Raw genomic sequence first — 21,825 nt, 5'->3', positions numbered from 1 at the left:
AATTATTCATAAAGGGAAAGAGGGAAAGGTAGATATTTTCTTAGGTGTGAGTTATCGCTCGTACTTGGAAAGTAAGTGGAAATCATAAAAATGTGCTACATTCATTCATGGTACTTGTATCTAGGAGTCTAACAATTTAATTAAATAAGGTGTAATTAATTTAATAAGACCTTAATTACTGGTGTTGGGTTAGCATTTCTTAATTTTCTAGTTTTCTGATTTAAAAAGAAAAAGTAGAAAACAAGTCACCCCAAGTGAGCAAAGACAAACTTGAATTGGTATAAAAGTTTTACTTGCACAGTCACAAAAAACTCCTCAAATAAATATTGTGTATTGCTAATATATTTGGGTATGTTTGTAAAGCATATGAAAAAAATTGTGTACTTGAGATAGGAATAGCTACTTAAGAGATGAGTTGCAAGGAACATTGCCACAGAAATTGAATATAACAACTATTCATAGGCAGAGAACAGTTGCAAAGTTCAGTGGCATTTCAGGAGATTGACAGCAAGTTCTCTGATATACAACTGCACAAAAAGTGCACACTGATATGACAACAGCATCCCCTGACTAGCAACAGATTCAGTCAGGAACATTACTCTTTCAGAAGAAATCACATTTACCAAAAAGATACTCTGAAGATGAAAGGTTTCAGTAATGTGGATCAACACAAAGGACTGATGAAAACTATTCTCTCCAGATTCTCCTTTGTTCTGCTGCAAACTCTAGAGGGAAAAAAAATCAGGTGATCTTAGCATCTCTGTTAACAAACTGATGTTGTGCTGATGTCTTCTTCCAGAGACAGGATGTGTGGGAACAGTTCAAAGCTGTGCCAGGGAGCTTTTAATTGGACATCCAGATGTATTTAAGTACTTGAGAGGATGGTGAAACATTGAACAGGCTTCCTAGAGAGGTGGTCAATGCCCCAGAGGTGTCACTGTTTTAAGGCTCAATGTGCTTAATAACATGCCTAAATTTTTGGTCAGCCCTGAAGTGATCAGGCAGCTGGACTAGATGATCACTGTACGTCCCTTACAGCTGAAATAGTCAGCACCATTCTATTCCGTTCCATTGCCTCCAAATCTTACATGAATCACTACAAAAATAGAAAACTAAATCCAGAAACATGTATTTGTTGGAAGCAAAAAAAAATCTATGCTATTATATCATTCTTCCTGAGCCTTTATATATCAGCTTTGGTATTGAGAGTATATTTGGTATATCTGAGTCTGCCTGAAGCCATTACTTGCTATTGCACCAGAAATGCATGACAATAATTGTTACCCCATCACTGATAAACAGGATATCTGAGCTTCAGAAATAAGCCAGCAAGTGACTATGCCTATGATTAAAGATTTACACACCATTTGATAAAATATATACTGTGGAAGAAAAGGCTTTCCAATTATATAGAATTATTTATGACAAACTGGCACTGCTTAATGAAACAAATCATGGAGATATTTTATTTGGTGGTATCTTTTGGAGATATTTAATTCAGTTTTAACTTCAGTGATTTTGGAAGAACTTTCACAATGACAGAAAATAACACAGCCTATTATACAATGGGAATAGCACAAATAATTAACAGGCAACCAAGCATTTCAGATCACCACTAAGTCTGCCAAGGGAAGGGAAGGAAGATATAGTAATAACTCATGCAATGTTATTCAGTTATAAAAACCTATTCATTATTCTTTCATTTTAAAGGCTAAGCTTTCCATTAGTATTCAGTATGGGGAGTTACGTGTTAAATAATTCAGCTGTTCTTTAAAATAACATTTATCTTAGAAGAACAGAGCTCAGCAGCTGCCCTTCGTCCTTCCCTCTAAAAATCCCAATTCCACACAACTGGACTTTATTCCTCATCCAAAATGAGAGCATGAAGGAGTACCAAACAGAAATCAGCCTGATCCAATGCAAAAATGTAACAGAGCTCAGGAGGCAAACACAAAGCAGAAGATTTTAAATTTTGATACATGTTTTTCACAGATGTTCAAAAGCTGTCCTTAGGCCTTCCTAACTGATGGCCAGTGAGTCTTTGTTTAGTTGGCTAAAGTAAGAAAATAATTCCTACATCCTTTCCCGAAGCAAAGGAAACATAATAGTTTTAGTCAGCAAGAAAGCTGGTTATTAGGAGATTACTAGCATAAAAATTAGACAGTCTGAGATGTTTAGCAAAAGTACGATTTACAAGGTAGACATGAAAAGTAATTTCACTGATGAGTGGGCAGAGGCCAGAGAGCCAATTCTGCCATCAGAAAAGGCCATTTCTGAGATTTTCATTAAAAACATACAGGCTGCTAAACTGCAAGTGTTCTAAAACAAATGTAAGAAGTTTCCTGTTTTGAAGCAATATTTCAAAAAAAAAAAAAAAGACTGAAAGCTTCCAGTCTTTACATAAGCATTTGTAATATGTAAATAAGGCATGTGGCTTTCACATTTCAACTAAGTCACTCTTTGTCTGGGGCATGATCCCAGGGTGAGATCCCTGTCCATGACATTTCCTGCTGCTCGGTTTTACTTATGCTCAGTACTTACCTTTGGGCCCTGTTCTGCCAACCTGTTACAGGTACAGGAACCAGAAAGTTGATCAGATGGAACAGAGCTGATTTAGGCATATGGGAGTTATAGTGAGAGGACCTTAAATGGATAGGCAATGATGTAAGGAAAAGAAGTGTCAGGGAGAGGCAACAGAGAAGTGAAATCAAAAGGAATGAGGAAAGGGCTGCTGGATAAAGAGAATGCATGAAGAGAAAAAGAGTACAGGAAAGAGTACAAAGGGAAGAAGAGAAGCAATAGTAAGAAGACATTTGTCTCTTGCAATGGAGCTGTTAGGAGTAGGATATGTTAATGCAGAAATTGTGTAAGAACCACACATCACATCAAGCTACCTACAAATCATTCTTAAATCATAAACGAGGCAAAAACATCCATCACATCCACTAAACACACTCTTCTCATGATCTGTCAAAGGGAGGAAATCTGAGAATCTCATGATCTGAGAAGGGAGGAAATCAGAAGATAGGATGCCTCAGCCATTGCCTTTCAACAGTCACTGTGAAAGGAAAGCTTTTGTATACCCTGAGCAATAACCAATATAAGTAATTCAAGTAAACAATGAGTTAGGAATAATAATGCTCAGTTAGTCTGATCTCACAAAATAAACAAACCTGTACAGGCAGAAAAAAAATCTCCTTACTCCTTAATGTTGTTTCTACCATCATGAATCACAATGCAAAATAATTTCTACTTCAGTATAAGAACCCTGCTATTCATAATAAGAATTTAAATAGGAATACTAACAGAAGAAAACAAACCTTCTTACATCTAACTGAAACCCTAGATTCAGTAGTAAAACTTTTTCACAAATCCCTTCTCATTAAAGCATACCAATTTCTCAAAACTGGACTAATACAGAGGCACTTGATACCAAATCTCTTCAAACCAAAGAGAAAAGTGAGAAAACTAAGAGCTCTTAAAGGCTAAAAGCATATTCACAGATAATTTTGGATATTTTGAGTTTTATTGCAAATCAGAATTAAACCAAACTTCAAACTAACAAAATATCCTTTCTCCATCCATTGACTCCCAGTACCAGTGCTGCCTGTAGCTAGCAGGTGTATGGGTTGCCTATATGATGCTTTTATCCCCAGTTGTCTCTTCTGCTGATGCTGAATAATACGTTTTGCACGTTTAAGCCTTGTTCCAGAGAGTGAAGGGGGGAGAGAAGAAGCACGTTGTTTGTTTTCAGACACTGCACTCACTCCCCCACATTCCTGCTCCTGGACTGTGTTGTCTGCGGACGGACAGACAGCGGGACAGAGCTCTCCTTTGTTTTAGTTAGTTTTAGCCAGCTGAGGCAAAGAAGTTCCCTGGACTGTGTTTTTTTTTCTTTTCTTTGGACCTGTTTAAACCTGCTCTGGACTGAACACCCAGCAGAGCACCAGCAGCTGCACCTGTGGCCACCGGGCCTGGGCCTGGGCCGCGGCATTTCCAGCACCAGAGGGACTGATAAGAGACTGATAGAGACTGATAAGAGACTGATAAGAGACTGAGTGAGCTGAACTGCAACCCAGGGAGGGGACTTTCTGAGTTTGTCATCTCTTTTGGAGCAGCAAGTGGTTTTATTGTTTAATGTTGTTTAGGTTTCATTGTTTAATAAACAGGTTTTTTCCACTTTTCTCCAAGGAAGTATTTTCTCCTGGACCGGTTGAGGGGAGGGGCCGATTGAATCTGCTTTTCTAGAGGAGCCCCTCTGGGGGGTCTCTCCCAAATTTGAACCAGGACAGAACCAGGACAGCAGGGAATATCCAGGTCTGGATGCCTTTGTCTGAGACCAGACAACAAGAGGAACACCTCTGAGTAAAAAAGGGCAGAGGGGAAGAGAAATTCAGAAAAGACTTTCAAACAATATGAACTAATAAGCTCAACTGTCCTTGTATTAAATAGTTAACTTCTGCATTCATCTTCACCTAGCAAAAATATAGTATATGTGGGCAATTTTCCCCAAAGAATTTTCTGCCTGTACATGTTGACATTCTGTTTATCCTCCTCTGCTGCCACTTCATTCTTCTTTGTGATTTTGCTTCAATTCCTGTCTACATTTGTGTACTCCTCAAAACACACAGTGGATTTCAGGAGCTCCCAAAAGATGTTCTTGAACTTCCCTGATCTTCTAACACTCAGCTTCATTTCTGTCTATCCTTTTTTTTTCTGCAAGATCAATTGTGTCAACAAATATGGTTCTTAATTTTCTTCTGGATATGTTGTGATCTCTTCACTTGAGACAAACAGGTTTTATAAAGGTCTGTAACCCTCACAATAACCAAAGTTCAGGGCTTTACACCCCAATCAGCAACAGGAGGTTGTTGTTTTCTCTCTGAAAAGATCTAATACATCATGCATTCAACTACAACACAAAAATTATTTCAGCTTATATTTTCAAGGGGTCATTTATGCACTGTTACACTGTAGTTCTTCCATTGTTGCCTGTTTATTTATTCCCTCTGTATCACATAACAAAAAAGCCATCTCTATCAGCTTCATCCTTTTCAGTTATTCAGCTTTAATGCTTCTTTCCCAAGTAACAGGTCTACAATAATATTTTTCACTCTAAATATATTACTGTAGTGGAAAACCAGTACATATACTTACTCAACTAAGAAAGTCATTACACTGAGAAAACTGCATATTGCTTCATCAAGGAAAATCAGCTTAATAACAGAAGCAACAAACTTACATTCCATAAACTCAAAAACAATATTAAAATTTGAACATTAATTTAAACAAATACATTAAAGATTAATAACCTTTATAAGCATTTATAAAAGAAAATTGGTTTAGTTGGGTTATAAATTTTTTGGTGTGCTAAGTCAGAAAACACAAGTTCTAGAACCAAAACACATCAGAAATTGATTTCCTGAAACAGTGACTAAGAGATGCATTCTTCATCAAGTTCATTTCAAGCAGAAAAGGTAATTTCAAATTTTGGTGCAGTAACTTTGCTTAGCTTAACCTCCAATTTTCAGGGAAGTGCTTGTGAGAAACTTTTACAATTGCTTTAAATTCTAAATGTATTCTAAGATATCATCAGGATTTCTTATGAAAGTGTGAACTCTCTTTACTCTAGTAGTTCTGATTTAAATTGGCAACAGCTATGAAAAGAAAAAAAAAAGGATGTGGCTTAATTGCTTAATTATGTAGAACTTGAAATAGAGAGGTGTATCTTATTTCCAGATGGGAGTGTCATCATCCCTTGCTAAGATCTACAGTATAGGAAGTAGACCAGAAAAAATATGTTTCAACTGGAAAAGTATACACATGTACTTTCCACGAGTAGCTGGAAGGGTAGAAATATCTGTCAAATTTGAAATAATTGAAAACAATCCCTTACTTGATTCAGTCAACACACTGAAAGGAAGGGATGCTATCCAGAAGGACTCTGACAGGCTTGAGGTGGGCTTGTGCAAACATCGAAGCTCAACACGGCCAAATGCAAGGTCCTGCACCTGGGTCAAGCCCAAGCACAAACACAAACTGGGTGGAGAATGGATCAAGACTTTCTCCCTGGGGAGGAAGATTTGGGGGTGTTTGTGGACCAAAAGCTCAACAGAAGCTGGCAGTGTGCATTTGCAGCCCAGAAAGGCAATCACACCCTGGACTGCATCACAGGAACCGAGGGCAGCAGGGCAAGGGAGGTGATTCTGCCCCTGTGCTCTCATGAGACCCCACCTGGTGTGCTGTGCCCAGCTCTGGGACCCCAGCACAAGAAAGACACAGACCTACTAGAACAAGTCCAGAGAAGGACCACTGAGATGATCTCAGGGCTGCAGCACCTCTCCTACAAAGACAGGCGTGGAGTTGGGCATGTTTAACCTGGAGAACAGAAGGCTCCAGACAGACCTTAGAGCAGCCTTCCAATATCTAAGATGGGCCTACAAAAACAGATGGAGAGGGACTCTTGACAAGGGCGTGTATTGACAGAACAAGACAGAATGGCTTCAAATTGAAAGAGAGTAGGTTTAGATTAGATATTCAGAAGAAATTCTTTATTATGAGGGTGGTCAGGCACTGAAACAGGTTGTCCAGCAAAGCTGTGGATGCTCATCCCTGGAAGTATTCAAGGCCAGGTTGAGTGGGGCAAAAGGTGTCCCTACCCCCCTCTGGCAGGGCACTGGAATTAGATGATCTCTACAGTCCCTTCCAACTCAAACCATCCTATGATTTACAAGCTAAGAAAAAAGTCAAGATGAATGTGGCTACAGCCATGATCTATGCCAATGCACACTGCAGTGTATCCACTGTATCTGATTCAACAGGAGGAGTAATAGAATAGATGAGGCCATGCTAGCTTGAGAACCACTTGCATTATTTTTTCTGGTTGTCTGCAGTACTTCTGGTAACTTCTCCCCAGGCCACTCATATACCTTTACACTGGCAGACATGGCTCAAGAATTTATCATGTTTCAATTGCACTAAAACAACATGAGTCACAAATTTTAATGAAATTTTAATGTGTGAACATCCTTGAAAAAGCAAAATAACGTGAGAGCTCAAATTAATGGTTGAAAGATTCAAGGAATGCATGCAGACAGAGAAAATCCTTCATTATTTAGCAGCACACATCCATAGTACATACTCTAAAAAAACATGAGATGATTCCTGACACTACCACTGTTAATTAGTAAGAGATCACACATACTACAAATGAGATAGCAACTAGTCAGAAACAACACTGCCAAGTAATCCTCACCAAAACAAAGATTAGCTAGCTAGTAGATGGATGAGTAAGGAGGGAGAGCAAGAATTTCATCTGGAACTAAAGGGAGAAAAAATCCATTTTTTATGCTACTTACTCCTGTAGGCTGAAATATTAGTCCATCCACTTCATGGCTAACTTCTCTGGCAAAGTTTCCTTCCAGGAGCTGTAGAACAAAAGAGAAAGAAAATCTTTTTCCATAGAGAAATGCACATCAAAGTGAGCAGTAGTGGATTATATGCTACTACTGCAATCGTTTGCCAATAAACAGCTTATTTATGGTTTAGCGTTAGAGCTTGGGAAATGTCAACGTCAACAAAGTAGCAGTTTCTACAAAGAATACTCAAGGCTAGAAAATCATTTGTCCAAAAAGAAATACTTAGAAGCCAAGATGATTCTATATACTAGAAAACTAAGGAATATCAATTCTAATACAGGACACTACAGTCATTTGTAGGCAAATCAAAAATCCATTTGCCATTTTAACACACAAGTAGAACTTTAGATTGAACTTATTTCCTGAAAAATACTTCAGGGCATCATTTGAAATTCATGTTTGACAGACTTCCTAACTAGGGCATAAGCCAGTAACACAGCTACATGACTGTAAAACCAACTCTTTGAATTAATTTGTATCTTGAATATAAACATTGAATATTCTATTTAATGCTTTCAATGACAGTGAATTCTGTATGGAGGTAAATATATCCATCAAGATGAATTAACCACAGAAAAACCATCTAATTAAACAAACTACTGAAACCAGCTAGTCAACAGTTCTGAGAATTGATGATATACTTCCATATTAAATTCTGACTTGCCTAAGGAAAAGCAAATAACTAAGGAGAATTACAACTGACAAGTAATAGCAAAAAATTAGGAGAAATACCAAAATACCTCTTTATTAATTTCAATTTGTTTTACTGTTGAGATGAAGACTCTGTCCTGAAGTTGGAGATACTTTTAGTAATATTTGAAAAAACTTTGGCGTAAAAGTAACCACATGGTGATAAAACATAGCAAATACAGAATCAGTAAATCACAGTCAGTTTTAAAAGCATCATTTTGGCCTGGTTCGCTAATTTTGTACAATTTCCTTCCTAGAGCTACACTTAATGACCTGCTGACCAAATTATGACTAAATTATTCAAATGAAGTCAATAAAGTATGAAAGGAGCTGAGAATTAACATCTGTATCCTACTAAAGCTGTACAAGTAAAGGCAATGCAATTTTATGTTTTGTGGATCAAAAGCTTGTTGGCCAAATACTTCAAACAATAATGATTCAGCATATTTCACTTAAACCTGTAACTGTTTGCACAGAATGACTGATCATTTTCCTATAAAAAACTAGTTTTTTCTCTTACCCAGAGATATATTGTCCCTATATCTCCAACAACAAGGAAGGCTTTCACTATTCAACTTTTAGATCTAATTTAACTGGAAAAAAACACACTATGAGAGTACTCTCAAGTGGAAAAGTACTTTAAGAATATTTAATTCTGATGAAAACAAATTGTTCAGAAGAGAAAAGCCATAATTGAAACTTGAAGCTGCACCTTGCTGCTAACTTGTTGCTATCTTGAAATTCATAGCTGAAGTTCACAATGTAATGCATCTGCTACCATATGACTACACAAAATAACAATAAAATAATTCCAAATTCTTTCATAAATCCACTGTTGGTCTCTGTTTTTATTAGAGCAATGAGTGCACTGGAAAAATATTTAAACACATGTCAAAAAGTTTTTTAAATAGTGGAGTTTTTAAATTTCTACACTAACTAAGTCTTCCATGGATCACTTGCAAGTTACTTACCAAAACTGACTGGCCAGTCATCTGTGATAAGAGTATGCTTCAAACTTACAAAAATGCACAAGACTGATTTCATTAAATTCAGGTACCAAAAAACCTCTCACTAAATAATGTTAATATTAAGGAATAATGATATTTAAAAAACAAACAAACAAAAAACAAGCAAACAAAAACAAAACAGAAACTTCTAATTAGTTAAGACTACTTTTTATAAACTTCTGAGAAACCTGTCCAAAGGCATTAACAAAAGTGGCAAAGAGAGGAATCAAATCACCTCCGTTTCTGCCTCTGTTTTTGAAGTTGTTAAGGAAATTACAATTTGAGGAGACAGTTACTTCAGTGTTGGAGCTTACAGAACTTAATTACGTATTCCATCCCAAAATAAAACTTAAGAATATAGAAACAATCTTCAAAGTTGGAGTATGTGCAAAAGCAGAAAATAATTATCATTCTGGTTGGCCTGCAACTCTCTCCACTCTGGTGAACATGTAGTTTTAGAAAGAACTTTACATTCAAGTACTATTACAACTTGATAAATTGAGATAAAAATATAAAATCAAAATTTTTCCATTTCAGAAATACATTCTGATACTTTTCATTCACTACTTAGCCAGAATTACAAAATGTAAAGGAATCTGTCCAATAAATCTCCCACCCAGTTGCAGAGTCAAACATGTTCTGTTTGGAGGCCCATGGTGTTTGCACTAAGACAGCTCCTCCCAAGTGTAAATTAGACAACAAAGACAAAAGGATTTTAAATCCAGAGCAAGCCTCAACAGATAACTACACTTCTTTGTACTCCCAGTTATTCTGCTTTCATTCTCATTAGATCAATTACATGCATTTGAATGATAACACTCTCTCTAGAAAGGAATTTTGACCAGAAGGGATTATCAACTGGGGGGAGGGAATTGAGGAAGAAATGTACATTTTCCCTGGCATTATTCCCATAAAAATTTTCTTGAGAATGAAACTATGTAAAGTTGTCTGTGAACAGCAGAATACACAGATATTGAATATTGCAGAAGGTTTGGAATGACATGGAAATGTGCAGAAAAAGAATGTCTGACATACAAGCTAGTATTTTTTACTCTAAAAAAGTTATATTTTTCAGTTTATGAACTTCAAATGAAAATATCATGGTTCATCTTTTAAAAAACATTGCTCAACATTCCACACATTCAAATTTCTAATTAACTTGAACAGAATGGTCTTTTTTAATCAGGAGCCATGATAAATGGCACACCTGCTTGACTGGGATGACTGCCATGGATCAGAAAAAGTGCAATGCATCTCAATGACATTTTATAAAAAATGGGTAAATGATGCATGTGAACCAGCTCTTCTGGCATCCAATTCCATGTTGCCTCATGACATCTAGTTCCACCTGAGATCTCCTTTGTTCACTCCTTTCAGCTTCCTTCTTCCCTATGAACACTGCAATAAACCACATACTCATATTACAGTTTATTATTTAAAACTTTTTCTTTCATACTTTTCAACTAAATTTAAAATTATCCCTACATCTAATAACACTTCTCTAAGGAAAAGAATGGTATAATTGCATGGATTGAGTGGAGCTGTACGATGAGTAACAGGATTTCTCCTTGCTCCTTAACCACTGAGAAGAAGAGCAGCAAAAGAGCACTAATAACTTGCTGAAGCTGATTTTGCTAAAACACTGAACCAGTCAGCAGTTCTTCTGTGGATAATTGAAAATTCACGCTTTAGAGATCTCTCTGTACTTATACCAACAAAGAAATCACTTTGCTCCTTCAGCAGGAAGGGGAGAAAATTTAGGTGCATACAGATTCCACGCAATGCTAGTAGGTTTTCATTAATGTTCAATGATACTACATTATTCATAAAATAAATAAGTCCAGCAAGTACTACTATGCCTTTTCCTTCCCCTTACTAAAAAAACCTCATGGAAACACAACACAATGTGAGTTATGAGGATTCTAAAATATAAAGATGACTCTGCAAAGTCATACTGACTTTCTACAAAATAATTTTGCTAAGATCCTTGCACACACATCACAATTATTGATCTCCTGTGTCACAATATGCAAATACTGCTAACCATTTTGTCTGTATTTCTGATTCAAAACTGACACTGCTTGCTAGCCTCCTGAAATACTTAGGGATACAGAAAAAACCCTTTGAATGTAATAATACAAGAAAAATACATGTCCCTTTTCCTTGCTTTTTTAATTTCAGAACTGCTATATGCTTCACTTCAAGTCAAGATAGAACAACTCTGCCTGCAGTCCCTGTGGTGTTTTCCAGACCCATCTTCAAATCACTGATCATCTGGATCTGTTCACTCTACAGAGTTGTAACAGGGAACATACTTCACTCTAAAGTATTAGTTACAAATAAACTATTAATTGAATTGTCAGTCAGCCAGAACATAAAACACCTTCATACATGGCCCTACTGTCATTCCTAACTTCACAAAGCGAGCATCTTCACCATCTTAGGTTCTAGTCCAACTTAAAGGACCATCCCTTTCTCCGAGGATGACAGCCCTCTCCATCAGCCTCAAAGAAATTCTCACATCCTGACAACCGCTGAGTTTATAAACATGAGTTCATACATCTCTGTAGATAACCTACTACATAAATCTTCATAAATCCTGGTTTTGAATGACATCACAAATCCCACAGAATGATGTTTATGCTAAGATCAGTTAAAATAATGCAAAAATAGTCTGGCTCAGCTTCATCCCAGCTATCACATTTCCCAAAAGTACATCAGTCTGTATCAGGCAATGATGGAACTATCATCCAAGCTACTAACATTCTACACTCCAGCTTGCAAATAGTATATTTTTAAAAGGAGGCCTCCTGGAAAAGAAGTAAGCATGTATTTGGTGGGGTATAAGCTTCCTTTCAGATGATACACAGGCTGCTGTGCGATGCTCCAAAATACTATCAAATGCAGCTTAATGTCAAGTGAGGGAAGTGGTCCTCCAAGCTATGGCTGTAGCTCCTTCCTCCTCACCAGAATCTTTCCAGTTTCCCCTGTCCTGCAGCACCACTTCTTCTTTGGTTTGTTCTGTGTCTAAAAGCAGAGAAGGTATCAAGAACCAAACAGCTGCTTTCAGTCTCAAAGCAAAAAATCATCAAACCTGTGAGTGACTATGTCATAGGGGAGAAAAGTTTCATATATTATTTAAAAATTAAATCCAGAATCTCAAACTTTCCACAGATAGAAGTTGGCTAGATCACATTTTAAAAGAAATAGAGCCCAAGCCAAAGTGTTCAGAGAAGTTTTGACTTCGGTTCACTGACTGAATTACCACAAATACATGGTAAAACTTTCAAAACAAACTTTACTGACTCCCGGGAATTCATGGTTTTGGGGATTAAAGGGAGCACACACCTTCTGAAGTATAGATTTAAAAAAGGAAAAAAAAAAAAAAAACCCAAAAACAAACACATGAAACTCAATACATGCAGACTTTTATCTTTTTCACATCCAGGATACCAACAACTCCTCTAACATTGCACTGCAAGTAAAACAGCTGATCTAAACAAACCTAGGCTAAATTAACAATCTGAGGGTGGGTGGGAGAGGATCAAAGATACATCTCTGGCAGTTTTATTGCTTCCTACCCTCCCTGCTCCAAACCAGACATGATCTGGATCACCATTTCATACTAACTTTCAGACAGATATGAGGATGAAACCATCTCCTCTCACGCATATTTAAGTTCCTCTTCAAGAGATATGCTCAAGTGCCAAGTAATTTATTTAGAAAGCTCTGCAATCTCAAATTACAGCATGCTGTGATGGATAATCACAATCTTCATTAAGCTGTCCAATGAAGTACAGCCTTTGCAATTAAAAAATTAATTCCTATTTCTCAGCAATTTTTTCTTCCTTCTACTTTTCTTCCTTGCTCCTCTTTTTAGATTCTGACCAAGACATCTCCTAGAGGTTTTTTTTAGAAACAAGGTTCACATTTCAAACATTTCACAAGGAAGCAGATGTAACTTTCAAAAATTTCAATGTGTCCTCAAAAGATATCCCACAGATACAATTTTTTTATCAAATGAAACGTGCCATTTAGACTAGACAGAATATTCCAGAAGGGCCACAGCAGCAAGAAAAAATGCACTCCCTGTTCTCTTCCACAGGAGTCTCCTTTCAAGAAGATCTCTGCATCCTTGAGCACTTGCCAAAGTATTTGACCAGCCAATTTGACTGGGCACTTGCCTCAAAGTGGCTCCTTCCAAGTAACTCTGAAGATCCTGAAATCACAGCCCGTGGTCTCAGGAGTGTGATTTAACACATGGTCATAAAGTAAAGATTTCTGCTTCCTTGTTAACATTCATTTCCCTCTCAAAACCACAAATGATCTCTCATAAACATGATTTCAAGTTTTCCTCCAAATGACCTATAAAAATGCTGAAAAGCAGACTTTCAATAATGTAACATGACCCGGTTTCCCCTGCATCAGTCTCATTTCCTAATCAAAATATGATATGCTACCTTACATCAAATAAACAGTGTAAGAACAGTATCAGCTGAAGTGTATCTGCATCAGGGTAATGTCCAATACTATAATGAATCCTCCTTCATTAGTCATTGTATTGAGCTATATTTATCTTACCAGCAATAAAAGGCAAGAAAGAAAAAGCATCATAATAACTGAGAGTACAGTCAGAAAATTACAGCTTATACTAAATATTCTAAAGCTAATATGCTAAGAAAAAATTATGAAGTAACAAAATATTTCCTGGCCCATGTCAATGATCTAAAATATGCATAAAGGAAAAGTAGGATCAAAAACTGTAGAAAATAAATTAAAAACTGAGCTCTCTAAGAAGTAATTGCTTAAAGAAGTTTCCTATGCTAATTAGGAACCAACACATATTGAAGATAACTGCTACATTTTTAGTAAACCAGTGAAATTATCTACTTTGCCCTAACTGCATAAGGAACACAAAGTATAAACTTTTCACTTACTCATTACTTAAAAAGAAATTTCATGCTTTTGGGCTGTAAAATCAGGGCTGTAAAACTGTATGAAAATCCTTTAAAAAATTCATGCTTAAAGCTCGAATCCTAGCTTTCACACAGCCATCCAACTCAAGATGCTAATTCTAGACAAAACCAGCGAAAAGCTGCCAACATTATTATGTCTGTATGAACGCGTACATATTGAAAGCACTTGATGTCAACCAGTAACTCAGTAACTAAACAAAAAGAGTAAAAGTAAAATCCCAAGGTTCACCTGTTTAACAAAATCACCACTGTTTTGAACTGTGTAATCTCTGGCAACAGCTGAATCATATGGTGATGAAAAATATACCAAATGACTGTGTAAAGACACATGGGAATTTTTCAGTTGATAAGATTTTAAAATATATATTTTTTATAAAATATTATTTCATGGAAAACCTTTCAATTTGTTAATTTACTAGAAGCTCTGAAATCAATCATACTGAAAGACTAAAAATAACCTCTTTACCAAGTTAATCATACAGAACATTTTGGCTCAAAAGATATGAAAAACACCTAATTATGGCAATAGATTTGTTCCCTATAAGAATGAAAGCAGATAATGGCAGCATTGTGAGACTGATGTTCACTAATATGATCAAGAGACTAATTATTATCCATGAATCATTTGTAGCATTCAAAACTTGATTAATGTCAGGTCAAGTTTAACATGTGATAGGTTTTATTAGTAATGCTCAGCTATCCCACAGCTTGTCAATGTACACGAGTGCCATCTGTTAGGTGTAGGAATAGCCAACAGCCACAACAAAAACACATTGGCAACAACTGGTCACTGAAGTATGTTTTAAAAATTCCATAAGGAATACCCTAATAATTTTAAACACACTAGACCAGAATCCAGCACTACAGACTTGCTAAAGATAGGAAACTTGCAGCCCAAAAGAAGTGAGCGTGCAAGGCATGTTTCTCTCCTTTGAAAGGTCAGTCAAAGGTGTGTTTAATAATACTGAATACTTCACAGACTGACCAGTTTCTAGCAACAAACATTTGTTTTGCTAGAGGAATATGTGTAGCTTCCTGTCTACACTCCTCCATGGATGTTTAGCAAGCATTGCTGTAGAGAATACACTGCTTTACCCTTTTGAGCAGCGCTCATGGGATTCAAATACATATGGTCCTAACAGCTCATCTAGCAAAACACTGTTAGAGGATGCTCAATCTGAAATTCATATTCCACAAAAAGCCATTCAGTGACAGCCTTCCATTTGTTTTAATTACAGATAATGGCAAGAAGAAATCCTTTAGTGGGAGGGTTACTTTCTTGTATTTCCCAGCACTTTGTGGAGGTCAGATTTACCAGGGGTCACCTCTCCCATGTACAGCCCATGACAGCAGGACAAGAAGTCACCTGGGCACTTCCAGTGAACCTCCACAAGCTCTGCACTAGTAACAGTGGGAGCAGCAAAGTTGAAATAACATGAAGTGGCAACAGACAGGTGCATGCACAGAGAGGAAGGAAGGTGACCTAATTCTGGGTTTGCTCTGGCAACTATGTACTCCCTTCTGTCTACAACTAGTTAGAAACCCAGTTCAATGCATGAGCATTGAAACAAACACTTATATATCTAATGGGTACAACAGCCCTCTCAGATGTATTATAAACATGTTCTCATTTGATGGCCCTCTTGCATTCCAAGTGGATGAGGCTGAAAGGCTGCAGATGTAGGCTGCCACTGGTACCTGCAGCCTGCACTTTGGCTCCAAGCAGTCTGTTTCCTGCTGAAAAGTGTGACGTGCAGGGCTCCCAGACTCCTTTGTGTCAAAGTCAAACATGTAAAAGTCAAATATGCTGAAGACTTAGTGCTAGTCAGCAGACCACAGACCAAAAATAACATAATTTCAAGAACCACAACCACTGCAGAGTGTCTTCCTCAACCATTTGCCCATATAATTTCATAGTCAGTGACTGACAAGGGCCCAAACTACTAATGACTGGTCATTAGCATTCTAATGACACCGCTCTTCATTACCTTTTAGAACAGCAATTCTGCAGAAAAGTCTTCACTGGAGCCCATATATTTTTTCCAGGAGAGAAAAGCAATAGAAAGTCCAGTTTATACTCCAGTTTATTTATGTGAGAGGGAATGAGCAACACCTCCAAGCAACAAAGCCAAAGACCCTGTAGCTTGCTTTGTGCCATGAGGCACCTCTTAGGAAAAAGCGCGTTGGGATGCAACCTTGGATGTGAAAGTCTAAGTACTACATTAGCTTGATTTCACTACCCAGTCACATAGGAAAAAAATGCTATTGTGGACAAGAGAAAAATACGTTGTGAGGGTGGCAGGAAATCAAGTTTGATGGTTCTTATTTTTTTTTTTTATATCCTCTTGGCTTTGCAGCTAATTCACTAACAGGACTCTTCAAATATGCTAATAACACTAGCTGTATGCCATATTTCTTAATCATTTGGAGACATCTTAGAAAAACCTAGAGCATGCTACAGTAAGAGCCCCACTGAGCTGTCACCCATGTGCTGGTTCTGAGTGAACAACTCCAAAGGTTATGCACCTAATATATTCAAAACAATACCCAAGAATAACATAAGCACTATGTGTGTTCATGCTTAATTTGACAGCACATCTGCATTCCTGAATTCAAAATAAGCATGAGGCATTTCTCACTGTCAATCTCGTCTCAAAAACACAATTGAGAAACTGACATCAATTAACTACGATGTTTTCAAATGCTACTTTCAAATAACAGAAATAAGCTCCTCCAAGAAACTTTGATTTTTGTGATAGCCTCAATATTAGAGAAATGTGAACTCCTTGAAGCTTTGTGGGAATGACCCTGCCAAACAGCAATATTTCATATTTATTTTTCCTGACAAACAAACAGCAATATATTTCATGGCTTGGCCATTTCATGTACTGTGCTCTTCACAGTTCTCTGTTTCAAACTGCATGGTGCCTTCATTTTCTTTCTTTTAGGCATAGGGATGTCACCCACATCACTCTCCCCACACTCTCCTGCCTGGCAGAACACACCCACCTGAGATGACAGTGTTGCTGGAGCCACAGGAGAGTCAAAAGGCTCCAGTAGCAAATGCTTTGATCTATTTACACATTAGCTGCAATCTATGACACTCCTGAATGGTCGAAAGATGCTCAGTAAAGTTTGTAATGTCTTCAACTGAGCAAGGCTCTCATGACACTGATGCTTGCAAGCTCCCTAATTCTCTATGTTTGACCAAATACTACATTTAATAGTTCTTCTGATTTCAAAGGAAAGAATGGCACTGGGTTGAGTGCAATGGGGTTGAATGATCTTCCACTGTTACATACTTGATAAGGTTTATCTGTTGCTCAGCCCCTGTGTAAACCTGTTAGCCAGCCCCTGCATAAACTGTTCCAACGTAATCTGGTCTCTGGTTGCCAAAATCATGGATAGGTCTGTTTTAATTAAGTCAGATAATTGAGGATTTTATTTTATTAAGCATTTCTAATAAGACTTGTCAACAAAAACAAAACTGAATATACAGTTTATACAATAATTCAGTCAGACACAAAACTGATATACAAGAACATAATGTTTTCATACATCTACTGTTCCAAGTCCTGATGCAAACTGGGCTAATATTTTATACCGGGCCTGAAGCATAGATTTTAACACAAAAATTACGGTTTAACTTTATATTCTGGATGTTTAAAAAAATCAGATTCCTCTGCTATGCAATGGTACTTCAGGGCTTTATTTGCTACAAAGTTGAAATCAAAACTGTAAAGCCATAATAGTAAAATGCTAAGATTTTGTAATTTCTTTATTTTAAAGATTAATTTTGTTCAAGGTCTGGTTTGGGGTTTTTTTTTCTCAAAATTGAGCATATTACAAGAAAAGAAACAGCTAGCAGCAATGTCCTATAATCTTGCATCATAATAAGTTGCTTTAAATTTCACCCCCATCTTTACCATTTTCTTTGTGCTTTTATTCATTTTATCCAAATTAAGTGCATGTCTCTTGAACATCATTCCAATAGGAGAAGGCTGATGGCTTCCCTGTGGAGCTGCATTGCCAGAAGGCAGTTTGGAAAATGACAGGCTGTGAAGTGGCACAATGGACAATATTAAACAGTTGCCCCTCAATTAATGAGTGGAGTGACCCACTTAGTCACCACAGCTGAGTCTTCTAACTAATTCAGAAGATACCAAATATACAATTCAATTGTCCATACTGGCAAACCAACTGGTAAATAGGTCCAAACAGATTTGCATTTCCCTGGTTTGGTAATACACCATAAAACTGAAATAAGAAATCATTGTTAAAGACATTTTTCCTACTTAGAAAGGTATATTGTATTTCCACTGTACAAAATACAGAAGAAATAATTTACAAAAATGTTAGAATGTTCAAATCTAATGTTAAATTGTTAAAAACTAAGCTGAATATATAGTGTCCTGATGTTTAAACTTACAGCGTGCACCAAGTAGAATACTTCACCATACAGCTTTATTTTTCCACGAGTTTCAATGCTTTCTTTCTCATATGATAGTTTGACAAGTCAAAATTTAATTACATATTCCACATCTGAATCATTCTACATTAATTTATTTGTACCACTAGCAATATCTAACATGGGCCACAAGTTATGAGAATAATCCTTCATGGAAATATCCAAGGCTGTTTGTTTTAACTTCAGTAGATCACTTTCTGAAAAATGTGACACGTAACTAATGTGTGAATAATTTCTTGAAGAAAAAGAAAAAACTTCTTTCCTAACCAAAATACTATTGTACTGAAATATTATATTTGACCTTCAACATCATAAATAATAACCAAAAGCAAGTAACCTAATCCTATTCTGTTTACTCCAGGAAACAAACACAGATTCTTCTTTGTGAATGGGTCTCCTTAAGTGACTCCAGCAAAGCACGGAGGCTGAGAAGTTACCACAGCTGAGTCAGTGTTTGCCCTAGCTTGAGGGAACCCAAATCTAAGCAAGTAGCTGATGCTTCCCTGTCCCACAGAAAGTCAAGGAACAGTCAGAAGCAGCTGGGCTCCCCACCACTACTGGCCTGCAAAGCCTCTGCTACCCCCAGCCTCCCACTGACAGAAATTATATTTACCGAATAGTATTCACATCACTGCAGTGCTGCAGCAGGCATGAAATAGCTGCAGTGCAAGCACTGAATTTCAAATGGCAGTAACCCACATTCAGCTCAAATCTGCAGTTTGGTCACCTATTTCATCTTACAATTTACAAAGCTACCAGTTGGGCTGATTGGCTGTACTTACCTCTACAATTCATGTGGTAAAATAACTTTGAACAATCAGGCTGAAGTACTACATGCTGGGATATAAGACAGCTGCCAAGATTTCAAATTCTAGTATAAGAATAAGGTAATATCTTTGCAGCTTCTTATTCCTTATTTGTTTACTAAGTTCCTCAGGTCAATGATTATTTGTGTTTACAGAAGAAAAGCATGCCAAAAAGAAGATTTAAGTGATGGTTACACCAGCACAAAAGTATCTCAGGGTGAAATAAGGCAATACTGCCTTTACACCAATAAACTTTCCATTCTTGGGGAGATGGAACACGAATAAGTGAGGAAAAAATGTAAGACATGAAAAACAAAAACAAACAGAAACAAAATGGTAGAGGAGACATGGGTTAGAAGACAATTAAAATGTGATTAGATGATAAATAGGCCAAAACCTTGGAATAGAACAGATGGAGTGAGGAACATGATGTAGGCCAGGCATGAAGAATGGCTGCCAATCTAGGTCAGGAAATGCAGGATTGAAAGGTGAGCTGATTAAACTACTCCTGAAGGCATAGAAAATGAAAACAAAAATAAAAACAGAGGAAACAAGTCTTCTTGGCAATAGAAAACCTCCATATGGTAACATTCTCTCTCCACTGAGATGGGGGTTTCAAGACCTTCAATAGAGTATTTGACACCTCTGCAACCACCATTGTTGCCATGCAATTCCTCAGTCCCATGACTGCAAAGCTCCTCCTCGTGTTGTCTGTAGGCAACTGGGAGATGTAAGACAGGGCCTTGTCATTTTCAGTCAGTTTTGCTTAACAGCTCTCTTGGCACACACGGATGAGCAATGTCTGCATATTCTACCCTTTATCAGGGTTCACACTTTCAGGGCATGCAAACACTAACTTACAGCTGCTCAGCTGCCTGCAAAATACATGAACAGCAGCAAAGTGTGCACTTACACGTTCTCCTGCATCATCAGAAGTCCACAGCCACTTAATTTTTCAAAGCAAACCATCTCAACAGGAGCTATACCTTTATTGGTATAAACTGATATACCAATATACATTCCACCTCTCCTAACTACAACAAAACCAATTTTAAAAAGTAAAAATAAATTCCAAATGTCAAATAAACAAGGAGAACAAAGTAAATCACCTGTCAGTTCAAGATTTGACTGAAAACTTTTAAAAGGATCCTAGACCATTTAATCTTCCAGCAGAGATTACCTTCACTCTAATCCCTCTAGGACAAGCTGTCATTTTAAAACCAGATAATAGTCTAAAACTGACAAGTCATTGACATACAGTGTGCTAACATTTGCAAAAGGTTGTTCACTTGACCTGTATCATTATTTAACCTTTAGCCTTTTGTTCCATTGAGAGTGATGGGCACAATTCTCCATGGGACCACAGACTGCACAGAAAGGAACTTTTTTCCTACTCCTGCTAGACAGAATTTTCACTAGACGACGGGCTTTAGTGATGACATCCAGATTGAGACTGTCCACACAAAAAAGGCTTGCAAGAGAACTGTGAATTGGCTTAAGCAAGGAAAGCCAAGAATGGACCACTTCCAAGAATATAATTATTTCTATGCACCTGTACTTCCTGCTCAATATAATGAAAATAAAGTCTTGCATAATATTCCTGTAAATACAAGGCCATGGTTCAAAGCCTAAGAGTATGAAGCACTTAAAGCACCAACCTAAAACTCAGCTTCTTCCACTGACTGCTGCATTCCTTACACAATGGGTGGGAGAATTTGACCATATCATCTCCTTGAATTCTGATGCAAACCAATAAATGCAAAGAAAGCAAGGTATGCAACAGAAGTGACCAATCATGCAAATGTAATGGCAAACACCAAAATTTCAACTTTGCTCAAAATGTCTAAAAGTACCTGGAAGTTACATCAAAAGGAAGTTCCCAGCTAACACTAAAATACTAATCTGTGTTTAATTGATTATAGAGGGATTTAGTGATACAGCTTTCTTCATCAATATCAGAGTTCAACAAGACAATATTTTTAGAGACTCTGAAAATATACAACCTGCTCTTCACTGATTGTTCGTTTCTTTGGTCTTACACTAAAACTCAGTCTTACAAAAAATAACAGTCCATTCAAACATCTTAAAATAACCCTGAAGGCAATATTATAAAAACACAGCTTTTATTTCCAAAATCCAAAACTAAATCTCAAGACACAACTACAAACACTGTCATACTTTATAATTGCACTTTAAAAGTGCATTTCAATTCACAGGAAATTGATTTCCAGATTAAAAAAAAAATAAAAATCAGTCAGTACCTAACTCTGGCATTAAGTTCCAAATCCATAACTCGAAGAACATTTTCATTAGTGGATGTATTATATAACACAGCACAAAGTTTACTGCTGTTTCAAATAATTACTTCCCACTTTTTCACTGAAAATAACTAAGTCTACATGGAAAACACTCATTTTTTCTGGTATAATTAAAAGTTTTTGTGACTTTTTCTGCTATTAA

The 21,825-nt window shown here is 37.0% G+C and overlaps 1 protein-coding gene across 1 annotated transcript in view; it reads right to left on the bottom strand.

Annotated features, from left to right (window-relative positions):
• The window catches only part of RNGTT (RNA guanylyltransferase and 5'-phosphatase), a 168,890-nt gene that overhangs the window by 83,038 nt on the left and 64,027 nt on the right, over positions 1-21,825 (bottom strand). The window contains exon 12 of the mRNA XM_058021363.1: positions 7,359-7,427. Coding sequence (XP_057877346.1) covers positions 7,359-7,427 — 69 coding nt within the window. The remainder of the gene's footprint in view (positions 1-7,358; positions 7,428-21,825) is intronic.

This window comes from Melospiza georgiana, chromosome 3, assembly GCF_028018845.1.
Source record: "Melospiza georgiana isolate bMelGeo1 chromosome 3, bMelGeo1.pri, whole genome shotgun sequence".
NCBI classification, from domain to species: domain Eukaryota; kingdom Metazoa; phylum Chordata; class Aves; order Passeriformes; family Passerellidae; genus Melospiza; species Melospiza georgiana.
Note: the sequence above shows the minus strand (reverse complement) of the source record. Positions and strands in the feature narration are given on the sequence as shown.